The sequence below is a fragment of the Rhineura floridana genome, chromosome 8 (assembly GCF_030035675.1).
Source record: "Rhineura floridana isolate rRhiFlo1 chromosome 8, rRhiFlo1.hap2, whole genome shotgun sequence".
NCBI lineage: Eukaryota > Metazoa > Chordata > Lepidosauria > Squamata > Rhineuridae > Rhineura > Rhineura floridana.
The window spans coordinates 67077410-67104393 of NC_084487.1; the positions used below are offsets into that span (position 1 = coordinate 67077410).

At 39.8% G+C, this 26984-nt stretch overlaps 1 protein-coding gene across 18 annotated transcripts in view; it reads right to left on the reverse strand.

Moving 5' to 3' along the window:
- Positions 1-26984, reverse strand: part of NAV3 (neuron navigator 3) — a 1044290-nt gene that overhangs the window by 14877 nt on the left and 1002429 nt on the right. For 11 of the 18 annotated variants that reach the window (XM_061639673.1, XM_061639674.1, XM_061639676.1 and 8 more), the window contains 13 exons: positions 26137-26248; positions 23851-23972; positions 23342-23362; positions 22033-22205; positions 20392-20457; positions 18521-18674; positions 13594-13768; positions 10906-11003; positions 10162-10257; positions 7503-7671; positions 6128-6363; positions 2849-3003; positions 1443-1514 (listed from right to left, as the gene is read on the reverse strand). In XM_061639673.1, the coding sequence (XP_061495657.1) occupies positions 1443-1514; positions 2849-3003; positions 6128-6363; positions 7503-7671; positions 10162-10257; positions 10906-11003; positions 13594-13768; positions 18521-18674; positions 20392-20457; positions 22033-22205; positions 23342-23362; positions 23851-23972; positions 26137-26248 (1649 nt within the window). The remainder of the gene's footprint in view (positions 1-1442; positions 1515-2848; positions 3004-6127; positions 6364-7502; positions 7672-10161; positions 10258-10905; positions 11004-13593; positions 13769-18520; positions 18675-20391; positions 20458-22032; positions 22206-23341; positions 23363-23850; positions 23973-26136; positions 26249-26984) is intronic. The other 7 variants (XM_061639678.1, XM_061639681.1, XM_061639670.1 and 4 more) reach the window with 3 other exon arrangements.

A 26984-nucleotide genomic window follows, 5' to 3' on the forward strand; every position in this document is an offset into this window, starting at 1 on the left:
AAGAGTCAATTAAAAACGGATTCAGAATACTAAAACTCTGGGTCATCCACTAAAGTTGATACATAGCAGATTTAAGACAAATAAAAACAAGTGGTTCTTTACATACCACTTATTTAACCTATAACAATCATTACTATAGGCTGATGTGATAGGCACTAGCTTAAATGGCTAAAAAGAAAGTATTAGATAATTATATAGAAGCTATGGTTTGCAGTCTAGAAGACCTAATAGCATCTTGTGTGTTCAGAGATAATATATCTCTGCCTACCAGATGCTGTGCTGTGTTGTGGGCTCTTGCTGTGTCCATATCAGGTGTTTAGGAGGAGTCTTAGTAAGGAGGGACATGGGTGATGCCACCCCAATCTCAGTTATCATGGGTAGAGGGAGGTATAGCCACAGCTTCTATGAGCTACTATAAAAGATGAAGAGAAGGCTATTTACCCCTTATTCCTCTCTCTCACTCCTCCCATGGATGGATTCCTTGTTGCTCATCTGCTGTGCCCACTGGCCTGTATGAGCTGTTGATTAATGCCAGATTAGTACACAATAAGACCATGATAATCCATGATTTGATCATGGATGAGGGTGCTGATCTGGTGTGCATTACCGAGACCTGGGTGGGTGAGCTGGGAGGAGGTGATCTGACCCAGCTTTGCCCACCTGGATACTAGATGCAATACCAGCACAGGCTGCAGGGGTGGGGGTGGGGAATAGTTACTGTGGTCTACAGAACTTCCATCTCTGTCTCCAGGAAACCACTCTGTCTTGGAGCTGGCTGTAAGGGCCTGCACCTGGTGTCAGGCCAAGGAGACAAGAAACTGGGGTTGCTGCTGGCCACCCTGCTGCCCAGCAACTTCTCTGACTGACCAGGCAGAGGCCGTCTTGGCTGTGGTATTGGAGGAGCCCAGAACAATAGTGCTGGGTAATTTCAGTGTCCATGCTGAGGCTGCCTCTAGTGTTTAGGCTTGGGACTTCACGGCCTCCATGATGACCATGGGGTTGTCTCAAGTTGTCACTGGCCTGACGCATAGGGCAGGGCACGCCCACGACTTGGTATTTGCTCCAGATGGAGGAAGGGGTGGTCTGGAGATGGGGGGGTGGATATCACCCCATTGGCATTATCAGACCACTTCCTGGTAACGTTTAGACTGATGGCTCTGATCCTCCCCTGAAGGGGTGGTGGACAGATTAAGATAGTCTGCCTCCAGAGACTAACGGAATCTACTGGATTCCTGAATGCCCTAGGGTTCCCAGTAGATAGAGCAGGTGACTCTGTTGAAGCCCTTGTCATGCTGTGGAACAACAAGGCACATGGGGCTTTTAACATGATTGCCCCTGAGGGCCCTCCCTGGCATTGTGGAGGTTATTATAGTTCTTTTTAGAAATGGCCTCTTAAACCTAGACCAAAAGGAGTGTTTTAAAACACAAAGGGGAATATTTACCTGAAGTTTTGATGCAGTTCAAGTTTAGGTGAAGATGATACTCCCTGGTTCATAGTTCCAATTATATAGGGGCTAAAAAAAGGACATAGGTGCCAATTAATTTAATATGTATATCCTGTCATTTTTTTTAAGGCGGGTTTGAAAAACAACATAAAATCATCCTTAAAATATATAAAATGACAAACTCAGTAAAACCAGGAAAACTATTGCGACGTAGCATAAAAATAAGAACATAAAAAGCTACACTAAAATCAGCCTTATTGTTCATTTAACACAATTATTTTTTCCTGATTTTATATGGTTTTATTGTGATATTTATTGCAGGCTTGCTTATTGTTATGCTTAGTAACCCACAACTGGGGCACCACTACCGAAAAAGATTTTTCTTTCTAGCTGCCTCTCTCTAACTTTCAAAGCCAGGGAAAGATCTCTAGAGATCTTAAATTACCAGGCAGGCTCATTTTAAAGGCATCATCTTTATATTCATGTTATTTTATGTTTATTTGTATTGCATAAAGGCCTTATTTTGTGTGCTAGAGCTCAAAAATGCCTGCCCAGGCTTACTTCTAACATCATAATGCAGCTTTGTTTTTCTCACTGCTGCCAGTTTATTTTCTCCAACTCCATCTTTGCCGCTCCTTTATCAGGCTTTACCTTCAGTTTTCTCATCTATCTAAAATGGATGTGAAATAGCCCTGGGGCACACCTGCAGACAGATCAGTTTTATTTTAGTCCAGACTAGCGTATGTAATGTAGAAGAACATACTAACTGAATTGATATAAACAAACGTGGCTTGTCACTCTTGCCAAGATCTAGTTAGTATGATTGGCAGCAGTTACTCATATGAGATTGTATGCAGTGCTTGTCTAAACTGAAAGCAATTTTTTACAGCCATATCTATTATAAAAGAACAATAGTAGCTTACACTAATATTGAAAATACAGGTTCTTATTTAATCATGGTGCTAGAACACACACAAGTTTTAAAGCAATATAGCAAAATGTTCACTTCGATTGCACTCTTTGAGGTTAGAACTTCTTTTTTCAAAATAAATATTTGACAATTTCACCCTTAACTTCATGTTTAAATGTAATCCCATTCTTCAGTTTCATTAAAGCTTATGTGGAACTCAGAACAAAACACACTATGTGAGTATTATATATATTTTTTAAAAGCATGGGATTAAAAAGTGGTATTGGACCAAACTGATTATACATAAAACTTCATCTCACCTCCTCTCATCAATTACAGCAGCCTTCGCCAACCTGGTGCCCTCCAGATTTTTTTTGACCAGAAGTCCCATCAGCCCCAGCCAGGAAGCTGAAGGGCTTCAGACAGGTGAAGACTGTACTACTCCAATGACTTATACTCAGTGTATTCAAAACAAGGTAAAGAGCAAACCTACCATTTGTTATATTTACAATTAAGGAAACCATTGAAGATGTCACTCAAAGAACCAACATGATGGAGGTTGTCAAGAATTATTACCACAGGAAGGTCAGCACTACTGTTGTCAGCACTGCACTGTTCAGCCAAATTAGAAAGGTATTGTTGCACATCCTTAAAGAAAAAAAGAAAAAATGCAGCAAAACAGGTATTTGTGAAGCTTCTGTAAATTGTTGCTTAAACCATTTTAATTGTTGCTTAAACCATTTTTGGCAATCTCAGCCTAAAGGGTTTTCTCTAGGTACCTTCTTTGATTTTAGATAACAGGATTATAGGGATGGAGTGAAGTCTAACTATCGGAACCACAAAGGAAAGTCTTATGACTTACACATAAGTGGGTAGGTATTCATTTGTTTGCTCCACCCCAACCTGTGTTCATTCAGCAGAAGGTGTGGAAGGAGTTTCTATAAAGGAACAGTTGTATGCAATAGGCTCTTTCACACAACAAATAACTCTGATCACGCACAGTTTCTCACTGAGTGGAAGCGACCATGCACGTACAGCTGTATGTGTGCAGAAGCCCTTTTCACATCTTTTGCTGGACATGCAGAGTTTGGAAATGGCTCAAGCAGGTGCATTCCAGTTTCCCCTTCCATGACACAACTGAAGGTGCCAAAGGAGCTATGATCATAACAGGAATTGGAAAAGTGGGTCCTATAGCAGGGTGGAGAACTCCAGGCCTATGGGCCGAATGAAACCCTGCAGAGTTCTCTTTCCAGCCCTTGGTACTCTTCCTAGGTCACATCTCTCATTAGCCCTGCACCAAACATTTTCCAAACAACTTTGCTTGGCTGGATTGCATTCTTAAACTGTGATAATGGCTCTTGCTTTCCTGGATGGAAAATGGATCTCTCTCTCTCTCTCTCTCTCTCTCTCTCTCTCTCTGTATGTTTGTAGAAACTTTGGGCTTTTGCCTGACTGGAATATAACCAGAAGGTAAGAATGTACAGAAGGTAAGAATCACATCCATTATGTCTCCCACTTGTTGCCACTGGCATGCAGCCCCTGGAAGGTTGCCCAGAAGGGAAATGTGGACTTTGGATTGAAAAAAGTGCCTTGCCCCTGGCCCACAGACTATATATGACCCACCAAGGCTTCAGTCTCACTATTGCTACATAGGAACTTGCTTATAAGCAAGCTGCTCCAGGAGACAAGTAGGAAAGCATTAGCAGAACAGAGAGGTTTGCTGGCTTTTTTATATATACTGTTTCTCAGCTATTCAGTACCCAATGTGTCTTTGAATCAGTAACCCTCCGCCTGAAAATCCAGGATTACTGCTAGGTCCTGGTGCTGTCCCAAGTGGTGATCCTTTCTGAGACAGGCAAATCCATAACTTCTAGGGTTGTTCAGCCTCCCATCTTAAGTAATTCTGTTTTAACTGGGTTGAATTTTGTTTTTTCATTCTCATCGTATTCATTACAAACTTCAAAAAGAAGCTGAGGGAGCTAACTGTTTCACCTGAATCTGATATGAAGGACACAACCAAATGTTGTCAGCATATCTATAAATAACACTTTATTCCAAATCCCTGGACAATTTTTCCCAGCAGTTTTATGTAGAAGCTGAATGTTGGAAGATTCAGGACAGATAAAAGAAAGTACTTCTTCACACAGGGTACAGCTGAACTATGGAATTCGCTCCCACAGGAGGCAGTGATGGCCACCAACTTGGACGGCTTTAAAAGAGGATTAAACAAAAACATGGAGGATAAGGCTACCTGTGGCTACTAGTCATGATGGCTATGCCTCCACAATCGGAGGCAGCATAAATACCTGTTGCTAGAAATTACACGAGGGGAGAGTGCTCTACCACTCAGTTCTTGCTTGTGAGCTTTCCATAGGCATCTGGTTGGCCACTGTGAGAACAGGATGCTGGACTAGATGGGCCATTGTAGCCTGATCTAGTAGGCTCTTCTCATCATGCAGAGCTTGGAAAAGTTACTTTTTTGAACTATAACTCCCATCAGCCCAATCCAGTAGCCATGCTGGCTGGGGCTGATGGGAGCTGTAGTTCAAAAAAGTAACTTTTCCAAGCTTATGTTCTTATATTAAATAGCACAGGAATAGGAACAAACTAGGATTTCATGCAATTCCACAACAGAATTGTCAAGCAGTCAAATCTGATTCCCAGTCATCGCCATCTAAAATAATAGGTAAGATAGAAGTGAAGCCACTGCAAAGCAGTGTATTCCACTCCCTCTGGCCATCCAGGGAGATGCTATGGGCAATGGTATCAAAAGCTGGTGAGAAATCTAGTAGAATCAACAAGGCCATGCCCAAATGAGCTTGAACAAAGTCTAAGTATTCAAGAAAACATCAGGAGCAGAAAAGATGTACCACATTTCTGCAGAGGGACAGCTGACATAAGCAAGTGTGGCAAGACACATGCCAAAGATGAAGACAAAAGGCAACCTCCCTGCCTCCACCCTAGAACTTCCTAACCAATCTGATCTTGGGGGGAAATTCCACCCTCAAAGCTTGTGATACTAAATGTAATCAGTTATTTTTGGTCTCTTGTTACAGTTACTGGCTAGGTAATAGAATTGTTCATTGGCTTTTTAGGCAAGATGGAAAAATTCCTACAAACACAGCCATTCTTTTTTCTTTAAAATTTGCATCTAGTGTATATGGTGTGTGTGGTATTCAATACACAATCAATTACTGTGTTGCCTGACTTTTTGAAGGTAAGGATTTTTCTTTACAAATATCAACCCTAGCACAATCCCCGTGACACAGCAACAACAAAAAGCATGAAAATAGAGGGATAAATGAGAAGATTGCTATGGCAAATTGTTAACTGTGTAAAAGACAACAGAAGGCAGGACAATGTCATTTATGATCAAGTGAAAATACTGAAAAAATCTGTATTAATTTTAACTGTTTTGGAAAAGCAATTTTTGTGATTTAACTCTGAATATGTAAACTATATTGATACTGATAAAAACATATTTATTTACTTGTAAGTATTCGTAATTAAAAATGGCTAAATTATATTTTGACAGTGCTAGAAAATCTTAAGAAAAAATGATATATCAGCAATTATATAACTCTGCCTCTCAGCCTCAGAGGAAGGAAATGGTAAACCACCTCTGAATACCGCTTACCATGAAAACCCTATACGTAGGGTCGCCATAAGTCAGGATCGACTTGAAAGCAGTCCATGAGTGATATGGAATAAAACATCTGCAGTTTCTTAAAATTTGTAAGGTTGATGGCTGTTAGTTCTTTTTATGTCTTACCTTGCTTGATTTGTGATCTACATTAAAAGTAGCAATGGCATCTTCTGTTTTTTTCCTGCCAGACTTAGTTATCACATATTCAGCAAGTTTGTTGGCTAAATAGGTCTTCCCAGTGCCACTAGGTCCTGACAGGATAATTCTGTGATGCTCCATCAGTAAGTTAAAGTACCGTTGGCTAATTGGTTTAGGAATTAATGTATCAAACACAAAGCTGTCCAAACTATTTTCTTCTACTCCTGAAAATAAGAAGGGTGGGGGGAGAGAAGAAATCTATTTTTCTTTGCCCTATTGTTGTTTTTGGTAAAATATGGAATAATTTAGAGAAGAAAAGTTGGGATTTTATTTCCTTCTGGTTTTTGTTAAGTTGAGAGCAGGTAAATACCCCTAATACAAACCTTTCTTCCAGGTTCTGAGAAGCACTGGAAGTTCACAGACCTTTCCTTGGGGCCAAAAGAAGATTCAGCAGTGCCTCAGCCACATGACTCAATAAGTGGGAGCAATGTAATCAAAGCAAATGTGAAGCAAAAACTCAGTGAGCCAATGATGTATATCTGAACTGTTTGAAGCATTTAAAAGAACAAGGTCAAACTGACAGCAGCAAGGAGTAGCAGGGGCGAGAGATCACACCCAATGACACAAAGTCTTTTTGAAGACCCTCAGAATAGAATGTCCCCATGGCTATATGAAATATTTTAAGTCCCCATTTGAACTGGTTAATTCAGAATCCTAACCCTTCATTGTTATATTAAAAATCCTATTGTGTACTAATTTTAGATGTGGAAAGAAAGCCATCATCAAAATAGGTAGCTGGAGGGGTGAAGTGCTATGGATGTAAAAACCATTCTTGAAGTGCTGAATCTAACCCATCTCAAAACTACACGACTGTTTCCTCTCCATCCATCGCTAAATTATTCTCTGTATACTTCCCTGAAGTCATCATATTCATGTGGTGATTGGCTGGAAGCATACAAAGGGGAGAAATGAGCATCTGGATTATACCTTCAAAGCCAAGATGGTTACAGCCATACCACTCCTTTTTACAACAAGGAGCATGACATATGCATCTTAACTATAACACAGCAGATGACTTGATGCAGATTTTGAATCTGATTAATATTTGTGGGCTGCTACCAAAAAGAGGTCCCACTTGCTTTGGGGGGATGGAATTCCCATAATTTTAGAGGCTCATTTTGCATAATTAACTTTACTCCTAGCTGTATATTTATTAAAAATAATTGGGATGCTACCCAACAACTCAACTAAGCATGATGTGTTGTAAGATTAAGGCTCTGCTGAAATGAAATTGTGGGGTGGGGAAAATATATTCAGGGTATACAGAAAAGAGGAAAGGAGTAAAAGAAAAGTGTAATGTTACCTTTAAGGTTCACAGTGATTATATTATTATCGCCAATCAAATACCCACAAGGTAGCAATTCAGGCACTTCTTGGCTATGAGATCTAATGATATCACCTATACAGTAACTGGCAATACAGTCTGAGCCTAAACCAAGGCTACCAGCTGGATCCACTCGGAAAACATATTCCTGAAATAAAAAAGACAAAACTACATAAGCAGTGATCATTACATATGACACAAGGATAGAACAATTAAGTGCACCCACTTGTTTAAATGTCACTCTCATTTCCATCATGTACAGATAAAGAACATTCACTATGCTTTAGGTGTAAATGTCAAAAAGCATTTTTTTTAATTTCCCACAGGCTCATACAATCCTCAGACATTCTGACATTTACCATAGTATAAAATATATGAAATATAGAGCAGCTCATGTCACATGAATAAAAGGGAACCAGATTAAGGAAGGAGCTTAACAATACTTTAAACTAGAGCTGAATTGAACTGGGGTATTTGGATGCACATTAATAATACAAGTGCACATATTTATTTGCACTATAATGCTCCCAACAGAATGTGTGCTTGACAGCTTATGCCCATCCAGACATACATTCCAACTTGGCAACAGTGGTTTTGCAAGAGGCTGAGAATTTTTTATAAAAGGTCATTAGCCTTGTTATGAACAATACTATTTTATGTGTAGATGAATCTTTGAATATGAAAACTGTTTGGCTTTATAGTGCAGACATACCCCAACAAATCTTTTATAATAATTGAAAGAACATCATGAATGAATCCAAATTCAGTTTTTACCCTGTAGTTTCTCCCTCACTAATGGGTAGATGTTCCTATTGAAAAATAAACATTTATTTCTATGTATATTGATCTCAGTATGTAGCATATCACAATTTTGACAGGGTTCAAAGTATGGTGGGAATAGCTTATCCAAATGAGAAATACCACACTGAAGTCCTCCATCTGTAAAATGACCCTTACAAACTTGGATGCTGAAAACTAATCAATATTTCTGGACTAAGGAGTGACAAATCCAAATGTCACACTGGGTACATCATAGGACTATTAATTCTGCAGCAGATCTCTCCACACTGCCAGTGACTCTGAAGAGCCATTGGATCTGGATCTTCCTGGCCAAGGACTGGAGGACCCCACACCAGCTATTTTGGCTTGTGGTTGGTACTCAGACACCCCCACCCGCCACCTCCATTTGGACTATACAAACAATGGAAATGGTGAACCAGACAGGAACGTTGAGGATGCACCATAAGGCACGGCTAGCTGCACATAAAGCTACTTGGGAGGAGGGGGAAGAGCATGGAAACACCTGCTCAGACCAGAGCTTGACACAGGAACATAGGAGGCTGCCTTACACTGAGTTAAACCCACTGGTCCATCTAGGTCAGTACTGTTTAGCAACGGATCTCCAGGGTTTCAGGCAGGAGTCTCTCCCAGTCCTACCTGGAGATGTCAGGGATTGAATTTGGGACCTTCTGTAGGCAAGGCAGATGCTCTACCACTGAGCTACAGCCCTTCTCCTTGACCTGAGAGCCAGGAAGGGGTGGCTCTTATATAAGCTCTTATATAAGCTTCCAGTCTGAGTTGCTTCATTGCTGAAGCAGCTGCTCTCATCCAAGCTCTAGCTTTTTTGGCCTAGGGATACCGAAAGCTAGGCTAAAACTCTTCTCGATGATATGCTACTTATATACTGACATTTGTCTTGTATGAAGGAGCAATCAAACATTTGAGCTCCTGGCTGAAGTATGAAATAAAACAACCCTGTGAGAACCAGGCCATATTAATTAATTAACTTAATTAAGCCCAACAACTATTGGATGACCAGCTCCCTTCCTAGTCCTGACTGCTTTCAGTGCTCAGCCATTCTTCTTATTCCAGAAATAAACTGATGAAGCAAAAAGGAAAGTGCAGGATGACAAGCTCATAGCATGCTTTAAGGTATCGGAGCAAAAGATTTTAGGAAAACCTGATGGAACACCTCTCCCAACATGAACCCACCCATACACTATGCTCAACATCAAAGGCCCTCCTCCGGGTGCCTACTCCGAGGGAAGCTCGGAGGCTGGCAACAAGGGAGAGGGCCTTCTCAGTGGTGACCCCCAAATTATGGAATCATCTCCCTGATGAGGTATGCCTGACGCCAACCCTGTTATCTTTTCGGCACCAGGTCAAGACTTTCCCCTTCTCCCAGGCATTTTAGCATGTGTTTTTAAATTGCTTTTTAAAATGTGTTTTTAAATTTGTATATTTGTTTTTAATTGTTGTAAACTGCCCAGAGAGCTTTGGCTATGGGGCGGTATACAAATGCAATGAATGAATGAATGAATGAATAAAGGCTTACAAAAAACAGTCAGTTGGCTGACCCTAAGCACCACAAAATGTAAGGGTCCAGAGCCTCCTGTATTGTACTAATTGGAGTGGAATTGTCTTAGGGTTCTGCCTCCTGTTCTTCACACTGGGAAAAGCCGAAACAAGTTTCTACCTTCCCATAAGAACTGCTCCATTGCTCCTTAGGAAAGCCCTCCTTTATCTGCCCTTGACCTATTTGCTTAGGCAAACTGTGAGCAATAAGATAATTAAACAGCAGGAAATTACAAAAGCTAGCCTATGCTCATGCTTCTGAATTGACTCAAAAAAGCCTTACCTTAAAGAGTCGTCTTATTACACCATCTAATACATCCCATTTTGTTTTACCACTGACTCCAATGGATCCTATCAAATATGTCTGTATTTTTTGCTCCTGTAAAGAGAGGGGAGAGTTGTGGAAGAACCTTCATAGTTCAAAGTTTGCAAAGTATCATTTTGTCAGACTTAGGGAATATTTTTTCTATAGACAAAGAAATTTTACTACCTGGAGACATGCTACAATTAGTTATCACAACAAAATTGAGCAATATATTAATTAAGACATGCAGCTGTGCATGCAGATATTTCTGGAAGTTACAGTTCAGTTCAGTTATATGTCAACCTTTTCTTTAATCAAATGCAAGACCTTTTCCTGTGACAAATCTGTGGAAACCGAAAACATATAACCTACAATGGGTACCTTCATTCAGAAATAGCTTAAAGAATAGGTAGAGAACTAAGTTTCCTATCTAACAAAAGCAGGCTATGCTATATTGACATATCCTTAGATATGATCCTTAGATATGAACTTCTATGAGAGGGTAGCAGAGCAATTTGCTGGTTATCATCAATTAGAGGCACTGCCATGATAGCACAAATATAGGTGCAAGTTGAGAGGATGAGGGGAAAGGCTGTAGTCAATGGTTCCTGTTGAACTCTTAATTGAATATACTGCTGGGTAGTACAGTACAGCCTTTGTAGCAATAGTAACATAGGATAATTCGGATGAATGCCAATGAATAAAACCTGGAAGTCATAGTACCTTGGATTGACCATAGCCCTTGTTTATCGTGACTATAATTTTAACATTCTGGCCTTCTTTATGGAGAGTTCCATCTGTAACATCTTCAAGTAAAATATCTAACAAGCAAGAAACAAATAAAAATGCCCATTAAAAATATACTTAGCTTGGCAAAAGGTACCCCACTGATTTTATTTGTATTTCTAAAGTGTCCTTTTCTGAGCATAACGGCCCACAATATATTGAAACTGCCACTTCTCTTTTATTCTGTTGGCAGAAGCAATGCATGATGAGTCAGTCAATCATATATTTGAAACACTTGAATTGTGGGTGTCTGCAGGAATTTTTTTCCACGGGAGGCTAAAGAAAATACTCTTAAGTAAACAAATAAATAGCATCAGAGCACCATTTCTACTAGGTCTGGCAAATGAGTAGTGATGAGGCCTGTTCTCTGAGAAACTTAAATTCCAAGTCTACACCTCCATTCTTTGTCAGTTGGTAGAACTGCTGTCCATCTGTGGGGGACCTAGCATCCACATTATGTCTTTTCACCCACTGCTAAAATCCGTAATTCTTTTCCTGGCTCCCTTCACCCTCTCTAGCCTTTAATTAATTGCACTGCTGCTACAAGCTGCTATTGTTAACTTTACCACCTCCCCTTCACTTAAATTCCATTTTTAAAAACCTCAAAATGACAAGACAACAACAATAAACTATGCTTCAGAAGTGTCTCATGCTACTTTTACTTCCCATCCTCCCTAGCAAAATGAATATTACACTGGTTACTTTGCAGGGTAGATGTACCCATACTCTCTCGAGCCACAGTCTCGTCCCCTGCAAAACAACTATAATAGTAATAGAGTTGCAGTGGCATTGGCAAGGCAATTTTGTAAGGATTACAAACTCTGTGGGGGCGAGGCGGGGGAGAGAAAAACATTTGGGGAGTATATAAAATAAGCCACAAATTGGAAAGTTGCTAGCTTCTGTTTTGGGATTGACACACTACTGCCAGTCAGAGTTACTCTAAAATCCTAGATATTGGAATTGTTTTCTGTGTGATGGGAATCATTTCTCCAAGAGGAAAGACCAAAATAAAAGGCTTAAAAATAAACCAGGAAGTTCCTTTTCTAGACAATGGGTATGATACTTTAGACTTCTCTCTGTCTAACTGGGTAGATGTGCTTCCTTCAATGACAGCCATTGTTATGCCTTCATTTGTTGGCTAAAAACACAGATAGGTGAGAGCAGGCTAGCTTCTCACAAAATGAATGCCTTGCATCTTGGGTCCTACAAGGGCTATAGACTTGTTTTTTATATTTCAGAACATCCATTTTTTATGCATGTTCCATTCCATTCTCTAAATCAAGAGTTTGCTTGCAAGTATGGGAGCTCTAATGTATCATGTGTGGCTTCAACTATGATACCACTCAAGATTCTGAAGCCTTGGAACCACCACATGCTGCTGTGGCTTTAAAATCCCAAATGTGGCAGAAAACATTTTTTAAAAAGCTAGTGGTAGGAACTAGTGAATGGTGGCAAGCCTTTATTTTAACAATTGTAGATCTAAACAATGAAACACCAGAACACAATTACAAATATTGGCAAACGTAAATGCACATACTAAGTGCAATACACAACCCTATACTTTCGCTACTTACCATTTACTTACTGCATTTATATATCGCCTTTCTGCCAAAGCACCCAGAACAGTTTACAAACAAATGGTGGGAAATATTATCAGATTGACTTCAGGAACAGATGTCACTACCTCCCTGGACTGGACTTTTACTCTTCTGCCTTCTCTCAGGAAGGCAATGTATTTATGTGTTATATACAGACGGGTTTGGATCCATCCAAAGGTTCTCTTCCTGTAACAGAAGGATCAACTTCCATCAGATAATGTATTTCATTGAAGGAAACCTTCTGCTGCAGGAAGGGAACCTGTGAGATGCAACCCATAATTAGTGAATTTTCCAAAAATGTCATATTTTAGACAATGGGTTCTATTCAGTTTAATGTTCTCTCCCTCCTCCCTGACCCCACCCACCAAATCTGTTCTGGGGTTTCTCCTAACCTTTCTGAGCAGATTTGGGGATGATGGGGGCAAGAGAGGGGGAATACCCTTGAGCTAGCCCATTGAATGTCACCCGCAGGAATTACAGAGCAGCCTTTGCCAACCTGGCACCCTCCAGATGTTTTGGACTAAAACTCCCATCATTCCCAGTCTGCACTGACACAGTACTAGATACTAGTATTAATAGAGAGCATTAGTATCAAAACACTCAGAATGAAGGTAGCACATTCTGGTGTTTTTGTTTGATTTTACCTGTTTGGTGGTGAGATAAGACAAATAGCATTCTTTGATTTTTTTACTGATTTTCAAACTTGTAGACCTCATTTATTTAATGAACTTGGAGCAGCCAGCCTGGTGGCCCAGTGCTAAACTGCCACCCTCCCAAGACCAGCACCATGCAAGGTTGGGGCTATGCTGGTGCACCTGAACAGCCTCACTTTCCATACACATTATCCCAGTAAGTGGCAGCAATGCCACTGCCAGGGGAGTGGTGGTGTAGCACCAACCCACCACACTCACCACTCCTGTAGTGAACAGCTTTCACTAGTTAAGATTTAACTGGTTTTCTCTACATGTAAAATATATAAGCAAAATGTTCTGGTAGGACAACAAAATCTAAAAGAAAATGTATTTACCTGATGTCACTGAATCAGTGATGTTCAAGTTATTTAAAGAGAGGCCCAAAGATTGCCGTGAAGAGGAGGAAGATGTGCTGCTTGAAGACTCTGAACATGGCCGGGCTGGCTTTCCAGTGTTTCCAGTCTCTGCCTTCAAGCGATCATTTTCAGCTTTCAATATCTCAATTTCATTCTATCATTTTAAATATAAATACAAGAATCAATATTTAAAAGTGAGGGGAGAGGCATTTAATACCATCAGGTACAGTGTGGATTTTCATAGTTTGTCAGCTAGAGCCAAGCAGTTTTCATAGCTGGAGTAAGAAAAAAATGCTGAATTGCCTATACTACATTCACTGGAACTTTAGTTTACCATCATCTTTGGAACATGTCAATTCTCTGATTCCATGGCAAATTGCCTAGATAAAAATAGATCCTGAAAACCCGAGTTAAGTTTTACCATCAGGCTGCATCCAAGTGGCAGTATAGAAGGAGACATAGGTGCATGTACTTCACATTTGTCCTTTGCCTACATTCCACAGAGGTCTCTCCTCTGTCACAGTCTAGTAATACTGTGGTAAACATAAGACCAGCATCAGCAATACAGCATGGCTGGCCAGAGTAGTGCCATAATGGCACAAAAACAAGTTCTGCATTTTGCAGACGTGCTTTACCGGCTTTCTACATGTTAGCAGACAGGTGTTGAACCATAGATGCTCACTGAAAGTCATGAAACATCTTTTTGCCATTACATATACATCATACATAATGGAACTTTGAAATTAGCCATTTCTCAATATATTTAATATATGATGCAGAAATCTATTACACTGCTAGAAGAGTTGCCAACAAGGTGCCTTCCAGAAGTTTTTGGACTACCGCTCTCATGAGCCTGAGCCAACATGGCCAATGGTCAGGGATGATGGGAGTTGTAGTCCATCAACATCCAGAGTACTAAATTGGCTACCCCTGCACTACTACATAGGTAATTTCACACTAATGAACAAATATCTCTAGATTAAAATAAAAACAAGCCTTTTTCAAGCACTCAAACCTGTGGCTATGAGTGGAGAAGAGTAGGGCCATGTCCATTTTCCATTCACTGGGGAAAACATCATTAAAGGGGAGAACTGCTGTAGACTTATTTATTTATTTATTTATTAAATTTATATCCCACCCTTCCTTCCCAAAGGAGCCCAAGGCTTCAAACAACAAATGATAAGACACTAAAAACAACATCTTAAAAACAACTCCAGTACAGATGCAGACTTAAAATGTTTGTTGGAGAGGAAGGTCTTCAGTAGGCACCAAAAAGACAACAGAGATGGCACCTATCTAATATTTAAGGGGAGGGAATTCTAAACACCAGGTGCCACAACACTATAGGCCTGATTTCTATGTTGTGCAGAAGAGATCACCAGCAGAGCACAGTGATCAGCTGGGTGTATAAGGGTATACAGGCTCATTCTGTGATTGGGAATTCTTTACAGTTTAATAAAAGAACCAAGACACCTAGTAATGTCACATTCCTAGTTAAATCCTACACAGTGCTGAGGGGTTGCCAAATTTACAACAATAGCATGAAAACACAGGTAGTGATATGCTGTGAATTCTCAGCCCAAATTAAAAACAATTAAGTCCAAATTCCCAGTTAAGCTGTACCCTGATGTTCTAGTCTTTTATAAAGATTTTGTATTTGCATTTTCAAAGTGAAGAGGAAGAAAGAATAGGGTGTTAAGGACTGAAAATGACAGCTAACCAAGATTAAAAGGTCAATGAAGCAAGGAACAAATCAAGCAGTTGGGAAGTGCAGCACTGGCAAGCAGTGGATCACCATGGTGTGTGTTAAAGTTGCTAAAAATTGCACAACTCCTTGCCATAGCTTTTGGGAAATTGAAGGAATCCATAAAGAAGGGGTGGCTAACCTTCAGCTTAGTGGCCTGAGGGTGCAAGCAGCAAAAAGAAAGAAAAAAGTAAGTAGAGACAGCTCTGGGTAAACTCTCCCTCCCCCCCGCTAATCTGCATGAATCACCTGGGGGATGGGCTGTGTGCTTGTATGTAGGTGAGGGGCAGTCAAACCCACCAGTGGAATACAGCCCCTGGAGGGTTAGTCAAGGGTGAATGCAGCCTTAAGTCATAAAGCAAACACAGTACGAGGCAACTTCCTAGATTCCTAAGGGATCTCTCTTCTCCCAAGTTATTCAAGGGTGCTTTGTTTTTTAACTGTTCTATGGTGACATTGCAATATCCTTTTTTTATGTTACTCAGTGGCTTTAAGAAATCCTATCATGAGTCTCTTGGCAGCACTTCAAAAGAAGTTGCTGAAACTGTTTCTGAAGTTTTGCTTTACCTAGGAGGAGAGCCTGGCTGGGAGTCCAGAGTCTGTGAGTTCAAAGGGCCAGCTAAAGATCACTCCCACGGTGAGTGGCTCAGGGGTAATGTGCGCTGCCACCTCTGCACCCATGGGCAAGCTGCATAGTCCCAAGGAGCCCAGTTGCCCCCCCAGCTAGCAGTTGCGGACAAAGAAGGGGCTGGCTTGTGCAGCTGTGGCAAGCTGAGCAGGCCCTAGCCAGCTGGGGAGGACTAGCCTCAGAGGGAAGCAATGGTAAACCCCCTCTGAATACCACGTACCATGAAATCCCTATTCATAGGGTCACCATAAGTCGGGATCGACTTGAAGGCAGTCCATTTTCAGTATTAGCACCTCTGTTGTCATATGTGAAGGTCTACAATTGGTCTATTTCTAGTTTGTCATAACCTAGTCTCTATGGTTTATATGGCATCCCTTATTATGTGACCCACAGTTTGCTGTCTTTGTATTTTGAACTGCACTTTTGTGTTTCCATGCAAAATACTAAATTCATCCATACACAATGGTGTGTGTTTTGACAGTACTTTAAGACAAAGAATCAGGCAACGTCAAACAATTAAAAATATCCCAATTTAAGTACTTGTGCATTTTCAATCCACAGCCCTTTCAAGGTGGCTCACAGAATTGAAAAACAACAGCAGCATAACAGAATTAAAAATAACATAAACCATTGATGATAATGGGGAATTTCCTTTCAGTGCAATCCATCTTTAGTGGATGGATTTTCTCAGCACTGGTTAAATCCTCCCTCCATGTCTGCTGCAGTCCAGCTAATTACAGTAGGGCCCCACTCATATGGCAGGTTAGGTTTCAGACCCCCGCCGGAAAGCGAAAACTGCCGAAAAGCGGATCAGCTGTAGCGTGGGGGGTCTGGAACCTAACCCGCTGGTCGCGCCAGAGGAGAAGATCAGATCTTCCCCTCCTCGGGCGCGATCAACTGGAGTGTGGGAGTCTGACCGCCCCTGATGAGGATAAGATCAGCTGTAGCACGCTACAGCTGATCTTCTCCTCCTCCAGCACGATCAGCTGGAGGGCGGGGAGCTCCAGTCCCCCCTCCAGCTGATCGCCCCGCTGGCGCCGTATTAGCAGAATGCCGAAAAGCGGGGCCCTACTGTATCAGCACACACCTTGAGATGATGCTATTTGCATTTTTAAAAACCTGCACATTAAATGTAAAGATACATTTAATGTCATATCTAGCTTGGCCCCCAGTCACTCATGACATTTTGGCTCCTGCACTTTCTTGGGTGGACAAATGACACCTATCAAAGCATACCAAATGTTATGGGGAACATTTACCACCTCAAATAATCAAAAAATCAAGAGGAAGTTTCATGAAAGTGGAAAATCCCACATGCCAACCACATCTTATCTTACCTCTATCAGGGCCTTCCTATCAACTGTGCTGTAAATTGCTAATGAATCAGTTTGAGCCTCCTCTCAAATAAGCATTTTAATCTCCATCTTGTCCTTTCCTCCCATTGGAGCTCCTAATGTGTTTCCTGTGAGCACAACAGACAGAAGCCTACAGTTCTATAATAGCTTAGCTAATGGCTAAGAAAGGGCTCACAACTGTTTTCTTTACTTTTTGTCCTTTCATCAAGACAAAGTCCTTGACATTTCATTGAGAATTCACTAAACAGGGGTGGCTAACCCTGTGGCCCTTCAGATGTTTGCCTATGCTGGCTAGGACTGATCAGAATTGTAGTTCAGCAACATCTGGAGGGCCACAGGTTAGCCACCCTGTGTTAAATTAGTATTTTTCAACAAATCTTTGTACTCTCTGCTTTGACACCTTAATCATATTTCTGCAACCATACTAAGTGCTCTAAAATGCATGATAGGTGAAACAATAAAAAGATGGATTCAAAGTAACTTTTCCAACCGTATAACATTAATAGGGACCCACATCTTCAAGTGAAACAAAGCAGCCTATTTAATTGTAATACTTGTGGACAGGATGCCTAAATATAATTATTTACAAGTGCTACTGACTTCAAAGGAATCAATATCTGGTGTTAGGACTAGGTCTTCATTACCTTGCATGACTCAACAAGGGAAAATGTTGCAAAGATAGTACAGCAGCTGATTCATTTTAGCAGTCCCGAATAGAGAATGGCCACTTACATCTATAGACTTTATAACAGGGTTTATGAGCTTGGAAGCTTGACTACTGGAAAGAATGTGACAAAGTGAAAGAGAAGATGGGAAATGGTAGAAGCAAAGAATTAAGGAGTCATTGAAGACCTTCGGGTGCCCTGAAAATTTGATATAATTCTTACTGAAGCAGCCAGAGCTCTTCTAAAGCCTCAGAAGCCTCTCAGATTCTGAGTTGGTTATCTCTTACTAGCATTTTTCAGCGGAAAGGACAATTATAGGGGATCACTGCAAATACCTGAGACAGCAAAAGAGAGAGCCATACATTTAAGTGTCTTATTCTGTTACTTATATTATTTTTCAATCCCACTAAAATCTCAGCTAAATTATTTCCATTGATCCCATTCCATGCCTCTGTTCAGCCCAGGATGATTGCAGTTGGGGTTTAAAGAAATGGCTTTTGTGAGTAATGCTGACCTGCATCCGGTTCATGGCTTCTCGAATCTGGTCAAGATGGTGTGCTGAGCTGAGGGCCTCAAGACGAATGTCTGTTAACTTGAGCTCTTTCTCCCTGAGCTCATTTTTCAGCTGCAGAATTATTTCAGCCTCTGCCTCTGTGCATTCACAGATCCTAAAAAAAAAATTGGAAAGGAGGCAGAAGATTAAAGGAATGTTCCCTTCTAAAGGCAGTGTGCTATTATTCTGCATCAAAGAATAGAAAAGGGTTGGTGCTGGTGACTCCTAGGAGCAGGACAGAGAGTTTCATCAAAGCTACATGAATGGGTTCAATTTAAAAACATGAAAAGGTAAAAATATCCAGATAAAATTATAAGCTTGCCTTTGGAGCTTTCCTATTTAGTTCTACATTTTCTATTTATAAGAAACATAATTATTATGCATCGTTATTTTCCTCCAAAGTAGAAAAGGTCTGTTTTTTTATTTGCCAAAACAGTCACAGCTTTATTTAACTTTTAATGAAAGCAATGTAACTGTTAACTATTTTCCAAAATAGCTGTGTTTAAAACTAAAGTATTGGGGTTGAAATGAAGTTAGTTTAGCATTGCAATGTTCTCTGTAAAGTGTACAAAAATATAGGACTGCTTTACCCATACATTATTATTTCTTGATTATTCCACATTTAGCATCTGTTACTTGATTACTCAATAGACCTCACTAAATATACCAACTGTTTCTATGGATATATTATGACATAGCCAATGTGGCATTTTCCAGATGTTGTTGCATTACAGCACCCATTAACCCCAGACAGCAGCCAATGGTCAGGAAGGAGTTGATTATGGGAATTGTAGTCCAACATTTGGAGGGCACCACATTGGCTACCCCTGTATTGATATTTAAGGTGATGACTGGTGTAACAAATGCTATGACTATGGAATTTGATCTATTATTATTTCAAACATGCAAATAGTCACTTCCCCATAAGGAAGTATTCCTCAGTGGTCTTCACTATAACAATATGAAACAGCCTTGTGAAGACCACTGAGGAATGCTTCTGTTTGCCTTTGATTCCACATAGTGAACACTTAACAGAAAGATGGATCTCACCACATGGAACAGTCCTATAATGTGGGCTCTCCATCAGCATAAGGAGATAACAAGAACATTCATTGCTTTTGTGGAGATTCTCCACACAATATATCCAGATACTATACAGTGAGTGGCAGGAGCAGTGGCTTGCATGGGACTGCATACTCAACTGCAGTGTCACATTCTCTTACAATGTCCACATTTGGGAAAAAATGTGCAGTAAATTTTAGAACAGAGGATGTCTTCAATATAATGGCTTCTTTTTTGCAACTAAATGAAAATGTAAAACAACTTATTTGTGGAGATAGTTTGATCCAGTTTTTACTGCATGATTCTCTGCTTTACTCTGCCTTGCTCTACTTTCTTTTGCTATGAGCTCCAGAGTGTTCCACATGCAAACTGGGGAATATCTCTGCATGTTATTGAAGATAACATGTAGAATCTTATCCTGTTGGTCACTACTGTGCTAATGTAGACCTGCATTCATCCACATTACTCAAATTATTCTACTCTACAGATTACATATCGGGGATGGGGAACCTATGACCCTCCAGATGTTACTATACTACAACTCCAGTCATCCCTGAACTCTGGCCATGCTGGACCTGATGAGGGCAACAGGTCCCGCACCACTTTATTACATGTTACTGTGCTTCAGTATTTCAGTGTAAACCTGAAACTGCTATAATGTTTTAATTTTTTCATGGAATTACTACAAATGTCTTGCAGGGCGGGGTGGGAATGGACCACTTCATTCTAGTTCTTGGGCATGTAATTCCAAGCCCCAGTTGCCAGTTTACCGGGATCTATGCTTGTAGATCACGTGGCCGTTTTGCCTTTTCTTTGGAGCCCAGATTTGGGATGACCTGCATATACACGCAATAGACAGACAGATGCAAGTGACAGAAAGTAAAGGAAATGGTTTAGAAAATGAGATCAGGCTTGAGGAAGAAACAAACCAAAAACACTATGCAATAGAAAATACAAGGTTTTCTGGGGAAGGTGTGAATGGAATGATAAATTATAGAAGTAAAATATGCCAAAGCCTACATAGATTTCATTCATGCCAAGCACTGTCAAGTCAAATTTATGGACAAATATCAGACTGAGGATAAAAGACTAACAGTGCAATCCACTTACTCAGAAGTAAGTCTCACCAAGTTGAATGGAACTTTCTCCCAGGTCAGTGTGCAGAGGATTGCAGCCTCAATGCCTGAAATACTTTCCTATGGCCAAAAAATGTCCTGTACATTCAGATCAAGCACATGAAGGCAGCACGCTTAGACAGACTACTATTTCTGAATGTGCAGGAAGCTTTTTGATATGACAGATTACTCAAATATTTGATCCCTTCCTCCATCTACAATCTGAAGCAATATAATTCAGCAACAGATATATCACAAAGGTCTTGATTGCTAATTTTAGAATGCTTAACTTGAGGACTAGGACACAAAAATAGACACATCACTACATTCTCTATCAAGTTTCATTGTTATCACCAGAGAATGTATATGCTCATTCTTGTTAGATGCCTGCAATTCCAATTAGCTGAGGTTTGGATAATCAAAGTATATCCTAAAGACACAGCCAGTAGTGATTGCCACTTGCAGAGTATTCTGTGGTTCGGCTGGTCAACAGATAATATCCTCAAAATGTTCTTGTATCTAAGCATCTGCTTTCCTACGAAGTAGGTGGCTCACTACAGGAAGTGCTTGTCCCCCGTCTTAAGGTTTTTTTTTTTTATCAGAACTCATATTGGGTTACCTATTCATTAATAATCTGGACTGAACATATATTATCTGATTGCATCTCCTACCCTGTTGACAGCAGCTTGGTTCCATGTGCATTTGTAAAGTAATGGGGCAAGTCTTCTCTTCAATTGTTGTTCCTTTGGCCTTGTCAAATTCTTTGTTTGTACTTGTGTGTGTGTGCAGGTATGCATATATATTTATGTATAGCCACCAAGGACAACACTTTATACATAGATGAAATTAGCTTTGTCGTGAAAGCTTATGACACAATACATCCAACTGTCTTTAAGATGACATTGTTTTTGATAGAGGTGGTGGATTTGGGATAGAAAAAGAGAATGATGGTGAATAATCATAAGCAAGATAAGTGCCTTGCCCGAAAGCAAAAAATGCTGGATGATTTTTTCCCCAAGGAAAAGTGGAGATACAGCAAATGTAAGAAGCAAGAGTTCCTCCTGTGCAGTCAGAATACTGTTGGACAAAGAATGTTAGACACTAGCGACATTTCCATGGGACAAATCTCTAAATAGCAAATTAAGACATCTTAATTTAGAGGAGTGATTGAGAGACAATAATTACCAGAAGCGCAGGAGCAAAAGTTTAGAGGTTGTGACAGTATTTTTGAAATACTACATCTAAGAGTGTTTCTTTAACAAAGTTGTTATTTTTTAAAGAAAGAGAAAAACATACGCAGATGTTGATTGGGATGGCTTTATTGATGTAGACCCACAATCTCCAGAGCTGTGGGGTAACTTGGGTGAAGATGGAAGAGATGAATCTGTGACTTCTTCTATATCAGAATGCGAGGAAGGAGGCTTTGTGGACTTCTTCTTCCCAAAGGCCTGTTTGAATGAACTTCTTAGCTAGGAGAAAAGAAGGAGAATGAATTTATATGGATTATCTTTGATTATTTGGTTCAGTGTATGTTTTGCTGAAAAGTTAGTTTGCAGATGCCAATCTAGCCACTGCCTGAGGTAGGTGTATAGATAAAGCAGGGTATTAACATGTGCAACACAGTATCTTTAAGAATATAATAGAGTGCTTTTTTAAATCAACTGAGCACAGCACAAACACTGAACGCTATGGAAAAGTTACAGGATCAAGTGGTACAGCTAAACAGATGCTCATTTAAAACCCTATACCCCCTGTGAAAATCTCATTCCTCTGGCATTCCCCTTAAGGTGAGCGGTCTTAAATAGTCACATTGTTTAAAAATTATTAGTTTTCAAAATACATTCCAATCAATATAATTTTGTGCATTACTTATGTACAATTGTTTGGTTTTTCTTCTTTCCTTGCAAAGTTTAACCCTATTATTGCTACAATAGCATGGATCAGAAATAAGCATATTTTAAGCTGTGATATGATGCTTGCCTTTTTGCTGACAAGAAGCTGAAAGGGTTGGGAAAGAGGAGGCATTTGCTGAAGTTCTGTTTTAAAGAAGCAAGTTCATATGCATAAGCACTGCTTTTTTGCTCTAGAAGCTCTTATCCATTATTGAAAGGGACAGAATAGCCAAAGAGCCATTTATTTCAAGAATTGAGATGGCAAAAGTTATGGTTGCAATGAGCACTATGCAGTTATTTTTGAGCTGTCAAAAGCTTCTTATGAACACACAATACAAAGGAAAAAGTGTGTTCCCCCCTCCCCCAAATAGCTGCTTTGATTACCCAAATGTTTCTTCTACTAAACACTTGAGCACTTAAACACTTCTATGAATATCAGTTCAACAGCTGGGAGTGTAAGTACTAATTGGATTACCATAATTTATATTCATTCTATTTTATGATTTCTAATAAGAAAGAAATGGATTTTGGCGACACTCCCCCTTTCTAGATTTCAAAGTTGGAAGTAAAATGAATAGAGGGAAAAATTAATGAGACATAAAGAATAATTTATTTTAGAAGGGTACAAAAGCCTACTGCCAAAATGAATAGCAATCATGCCAAGATAGAGTTCTTTGAGATGCATGCCAAATTTTCCAGGGATTTATATTCACCTCACTTCCTCTAGAGTTCACCTTGCAGAAACATGAAAGAGTGTGCAATTACAAATTAAGGGAATGAAGTTGGAATCAGTATTTTTTAAAAAAAATATTACCTGTGTAATAAACATATTTTAAACAACAAAAGTAAATTCTTCCATTATTTCATGAAAATCTGAAGCCCTTGAGACAGTTGTATGCTTTTCTAAATTCGAAGACTTTGTATTTATCTATCTTTAAAAAAATTCCATCAGTTTTCTTTCATGGTCTAACTAAAGTATTCCAGACAGTTAGCCTATTTTACAGAATGAACTAGAATATGTTCACATGCTTTTGCAGTTATCTGACTATAGTGGGTTTGCCAATATTACTCTAGATGCAAACAGATTCATATCAATCTAGCCACAGCAGTACCAACAGTTCAATATACAGAAAGGCACTATAAGACTTATTTATATGGACCATTGTGTTGTTTTTGAAGCAGGAAACCATAGAAAAAGCTAGTCAATCAGCAGAACACTTACCCAATTTTTCTTTTTCTTTTTCTTGGAGTCAGCATCATTACCACTGCCCATGCTTGAATGGCTGGTGCCACTGTTGATGCTGGAAACACTTTCTGAAGAATGTTGCCGCCTTATTCGCAAATCTACAATACAAGAAGAAGAAAAACTGGAACTACCTTTCTTTCCAAGGAACCCCTTTTCTAGAGTTTCAGAGTTTTGTACAATTCCAAATTCCACTAAAATGGGGTCCATGTCTCTGGTGGAAGCTGGATGGGATCCCAAGAGAAAGCTGAAGAAACTGTTTCTTGTGGAAGTGACTGCTGAAAATCTATTTTGTGTGGGACACTCATACTTAGTGTGGAAAGCCATCTAGGTGGTCTCTGCCACCTCCCTAATCAGTGTCTGTCACATGGAGTGGAAGATATCAGAATGGAAAGAAGCAAGCCCCCTGGACATCTGGACAGTGGAAATCACTATCCGAACAACACAGGGGATTGCCAAAATCAGAAAAAGTCCTAAGAAATATTGATGTGAAAACACTCTTATACTTATTGTTCAATTTGTAGTTGTGAATGTTTATGGAAAAGATACCGCAGTGTAGCCACAGTAGGCATAACAATGGTATATTATGTCTCTCGACTATTCTTAGATGCAATAGCTTAGATCCTAACTTTCTTCATATTCATGAAATAGAGTTTCCAACCTCCAACTTCTCTCTGCAGTCCCCTATGCCCTCAAAAATGTGCTTATGCGGGACCCTGAGGAATGGTGTGTGATACAATATGGTAGGCTGCAGATGAAGGGGGCAGAAACTATCCTGTACCTTACTAAACTGGAGGAGCAAGTCAATCCAAGCCAGTATGCATGATCCAACCTATCACTGATTGCAAGTTAAGTGTGTTATGTGCATGCTTTACTGTCTTCCTGAAACCAATGTGATTAAGAACTGATTTATTTTGGCTGGAACATTTTTCCATTGCTATGAACAAGGTACACATGGAGAAGGGCACTAACTATGGAATATTCTTCCTGATGAGGTACGCCTGGCGCCAACATTACTATCTTTTCGGCGCCAGGTAAAAACCTTCCTCTTCTCCCAGGCATTTTAGTTTTAGTTTTTTAGCTTTTTAGCATTTTAGTATTTTAGCATTTCAGCTTTTAATATTTAATATGCATTTGTATGTGTATACATATGCTTTAACTTTTGATATCATTAATGTATGTTTAAATTGCTTGATATGTGGTTCTAATTGTATATCAGATGTTTTACTTGTTGTGAACCACCCAGGGAACTTCGGCTATGGGGCGGTATATAAATTGAATTAATAAATTGAATTAATAAATATAAATAAAAGAGTTATCAAGCTTTAGCCAGTGGCTAATTTCTCAAGAGAAGTCAGATAATACTGTGGCATGTAAGTGACACATGGAAATTTTCCAACTGTAGAAACTAGTGCTGTGCTGAAAAATTCTGCATTTTCCCAACCATTTCCCATCAATAAATAAGAGAAATCTCATAAGAAAATTACCAAAGGGGTGAGAACATTTCAGTGAAATTTTCAGCAGTAAGGTATAGGAATTTTTAGCTTACCTTAGTTTCAAGGTGGCCAAGGGGCTGCTCTGAGTGTCCTTTATTTCATTATACAAATAGTCTCTCCAGTGGTCCACACTCTGCAGCCTTCCTGGGTGCCTGGGTTTCCTGAAAAGCCCTTGACATCCTCAGTTGGGCTTTCCTGTAAGTATTGGAAGGTGGGGAGGCTGCCGACTATGCAAATGATAGCTGTTCATTTTTTTTAAAGTGCAGTATTTTAACTTTAAAGAAATTCGTGCACCAGTCTCAAGTGCTTGGTAGCCAGCCTCCCAGGCTACCATGCTTCAGTTACAGCTTAGTGGGAGACATTACTGCCCTGTCCCCTGAGGTCTTTTCAGATTAGGTACAAGCAACCAGAAAGACTTCAGAGTGCTGGATAAATATTTAAGAAAAAAAACCCACACACCATCCATGGCCATCTCACAGCAATGAAGTAAACTTAACCTTGCACCTACCAAAGCTGAAAATCTAAAGTGCCCTGGGAATGAGGCAGAAAGCTTGTTTTGCAGGGGAAGAAAGTTTTTGAGAAAATGGAGGACAGGTTTTGGCACAGCACTAGTGGGAGCACCACAAATACAACTAACATTCAATTGAGAGTTCATCCAAACTTGGGACAGAGGCTATTCTTCCAAACAACAGAGAGCCAGTAGGTTAGCAGTCCTCTGGAAAACAAATTAGTTCCCACTGCAACAGTGAAAAACAACAACAACCCATACCTTTATGAGTGTGGTCAGGGCCATTCAAAGCTCCTTGAATAGCAGCCTGTGCTGCTGAGTTCTGGGCTTTCAGCATTTCAATGGTTTCCCGTAGTTCTATGAGCTCCGATTCCTTTGGGAACAGTAGGAAAAGTCTCAAAATGTATCAGAGTAACTCTGTTTTTCCCACAGGGGTAAAAATGTATGTTGTGTTGTAATGTGGTTAAAAATGAAGTAAAAATTAGGTTTCATATACTCTTCTCATCTCAGCTAATCCAGTATGTCAAACTCTTCAGGTTAGAAGCTATTAATTTCTACAGAGTACTGCATAATAAGAATGTTAAAGAAAAAATACAAACATTTATTGAAATGTATTCTATTTCATGTAAAGTAAAACAAAGAAACCCATCTTTTCACTTGATGAGGGATTGTTTTAATAATTATAATGCACATCTTTAATTTAAACTGCATTTACTGTGGCTGCTTTGAGTTCTCATTTTATATAATGAGGATTAAAGTTGCTGAAGGAATGTAACCTTAGCAGCAATAAGCAACAAACAGGAGAAAACCTTGTGCTCAAATGTCTGGGAAAGCTTATTGAGGTCGGTGCCACTATTATAATCTCTTTGAGAAAGGAAGCCTGAAGCTTTATAAAAGATGAAAATATCAAACTGGAAGAAATTCCTTTTCAGACAATTTTTATTCAAAGAGAAACCTAAAGGAAACCATTGGATTTTTTAAATAGTGGGTCACTTGTGTATCCCTTAACTGGGAACAGGCAGAAGGTAGGGTGAGATTAGATCCCTGATCTGTAGTAACTCAGATATAGATCTGTACTTGTATTTGTGGGTTATCCCAGTGTATGACTC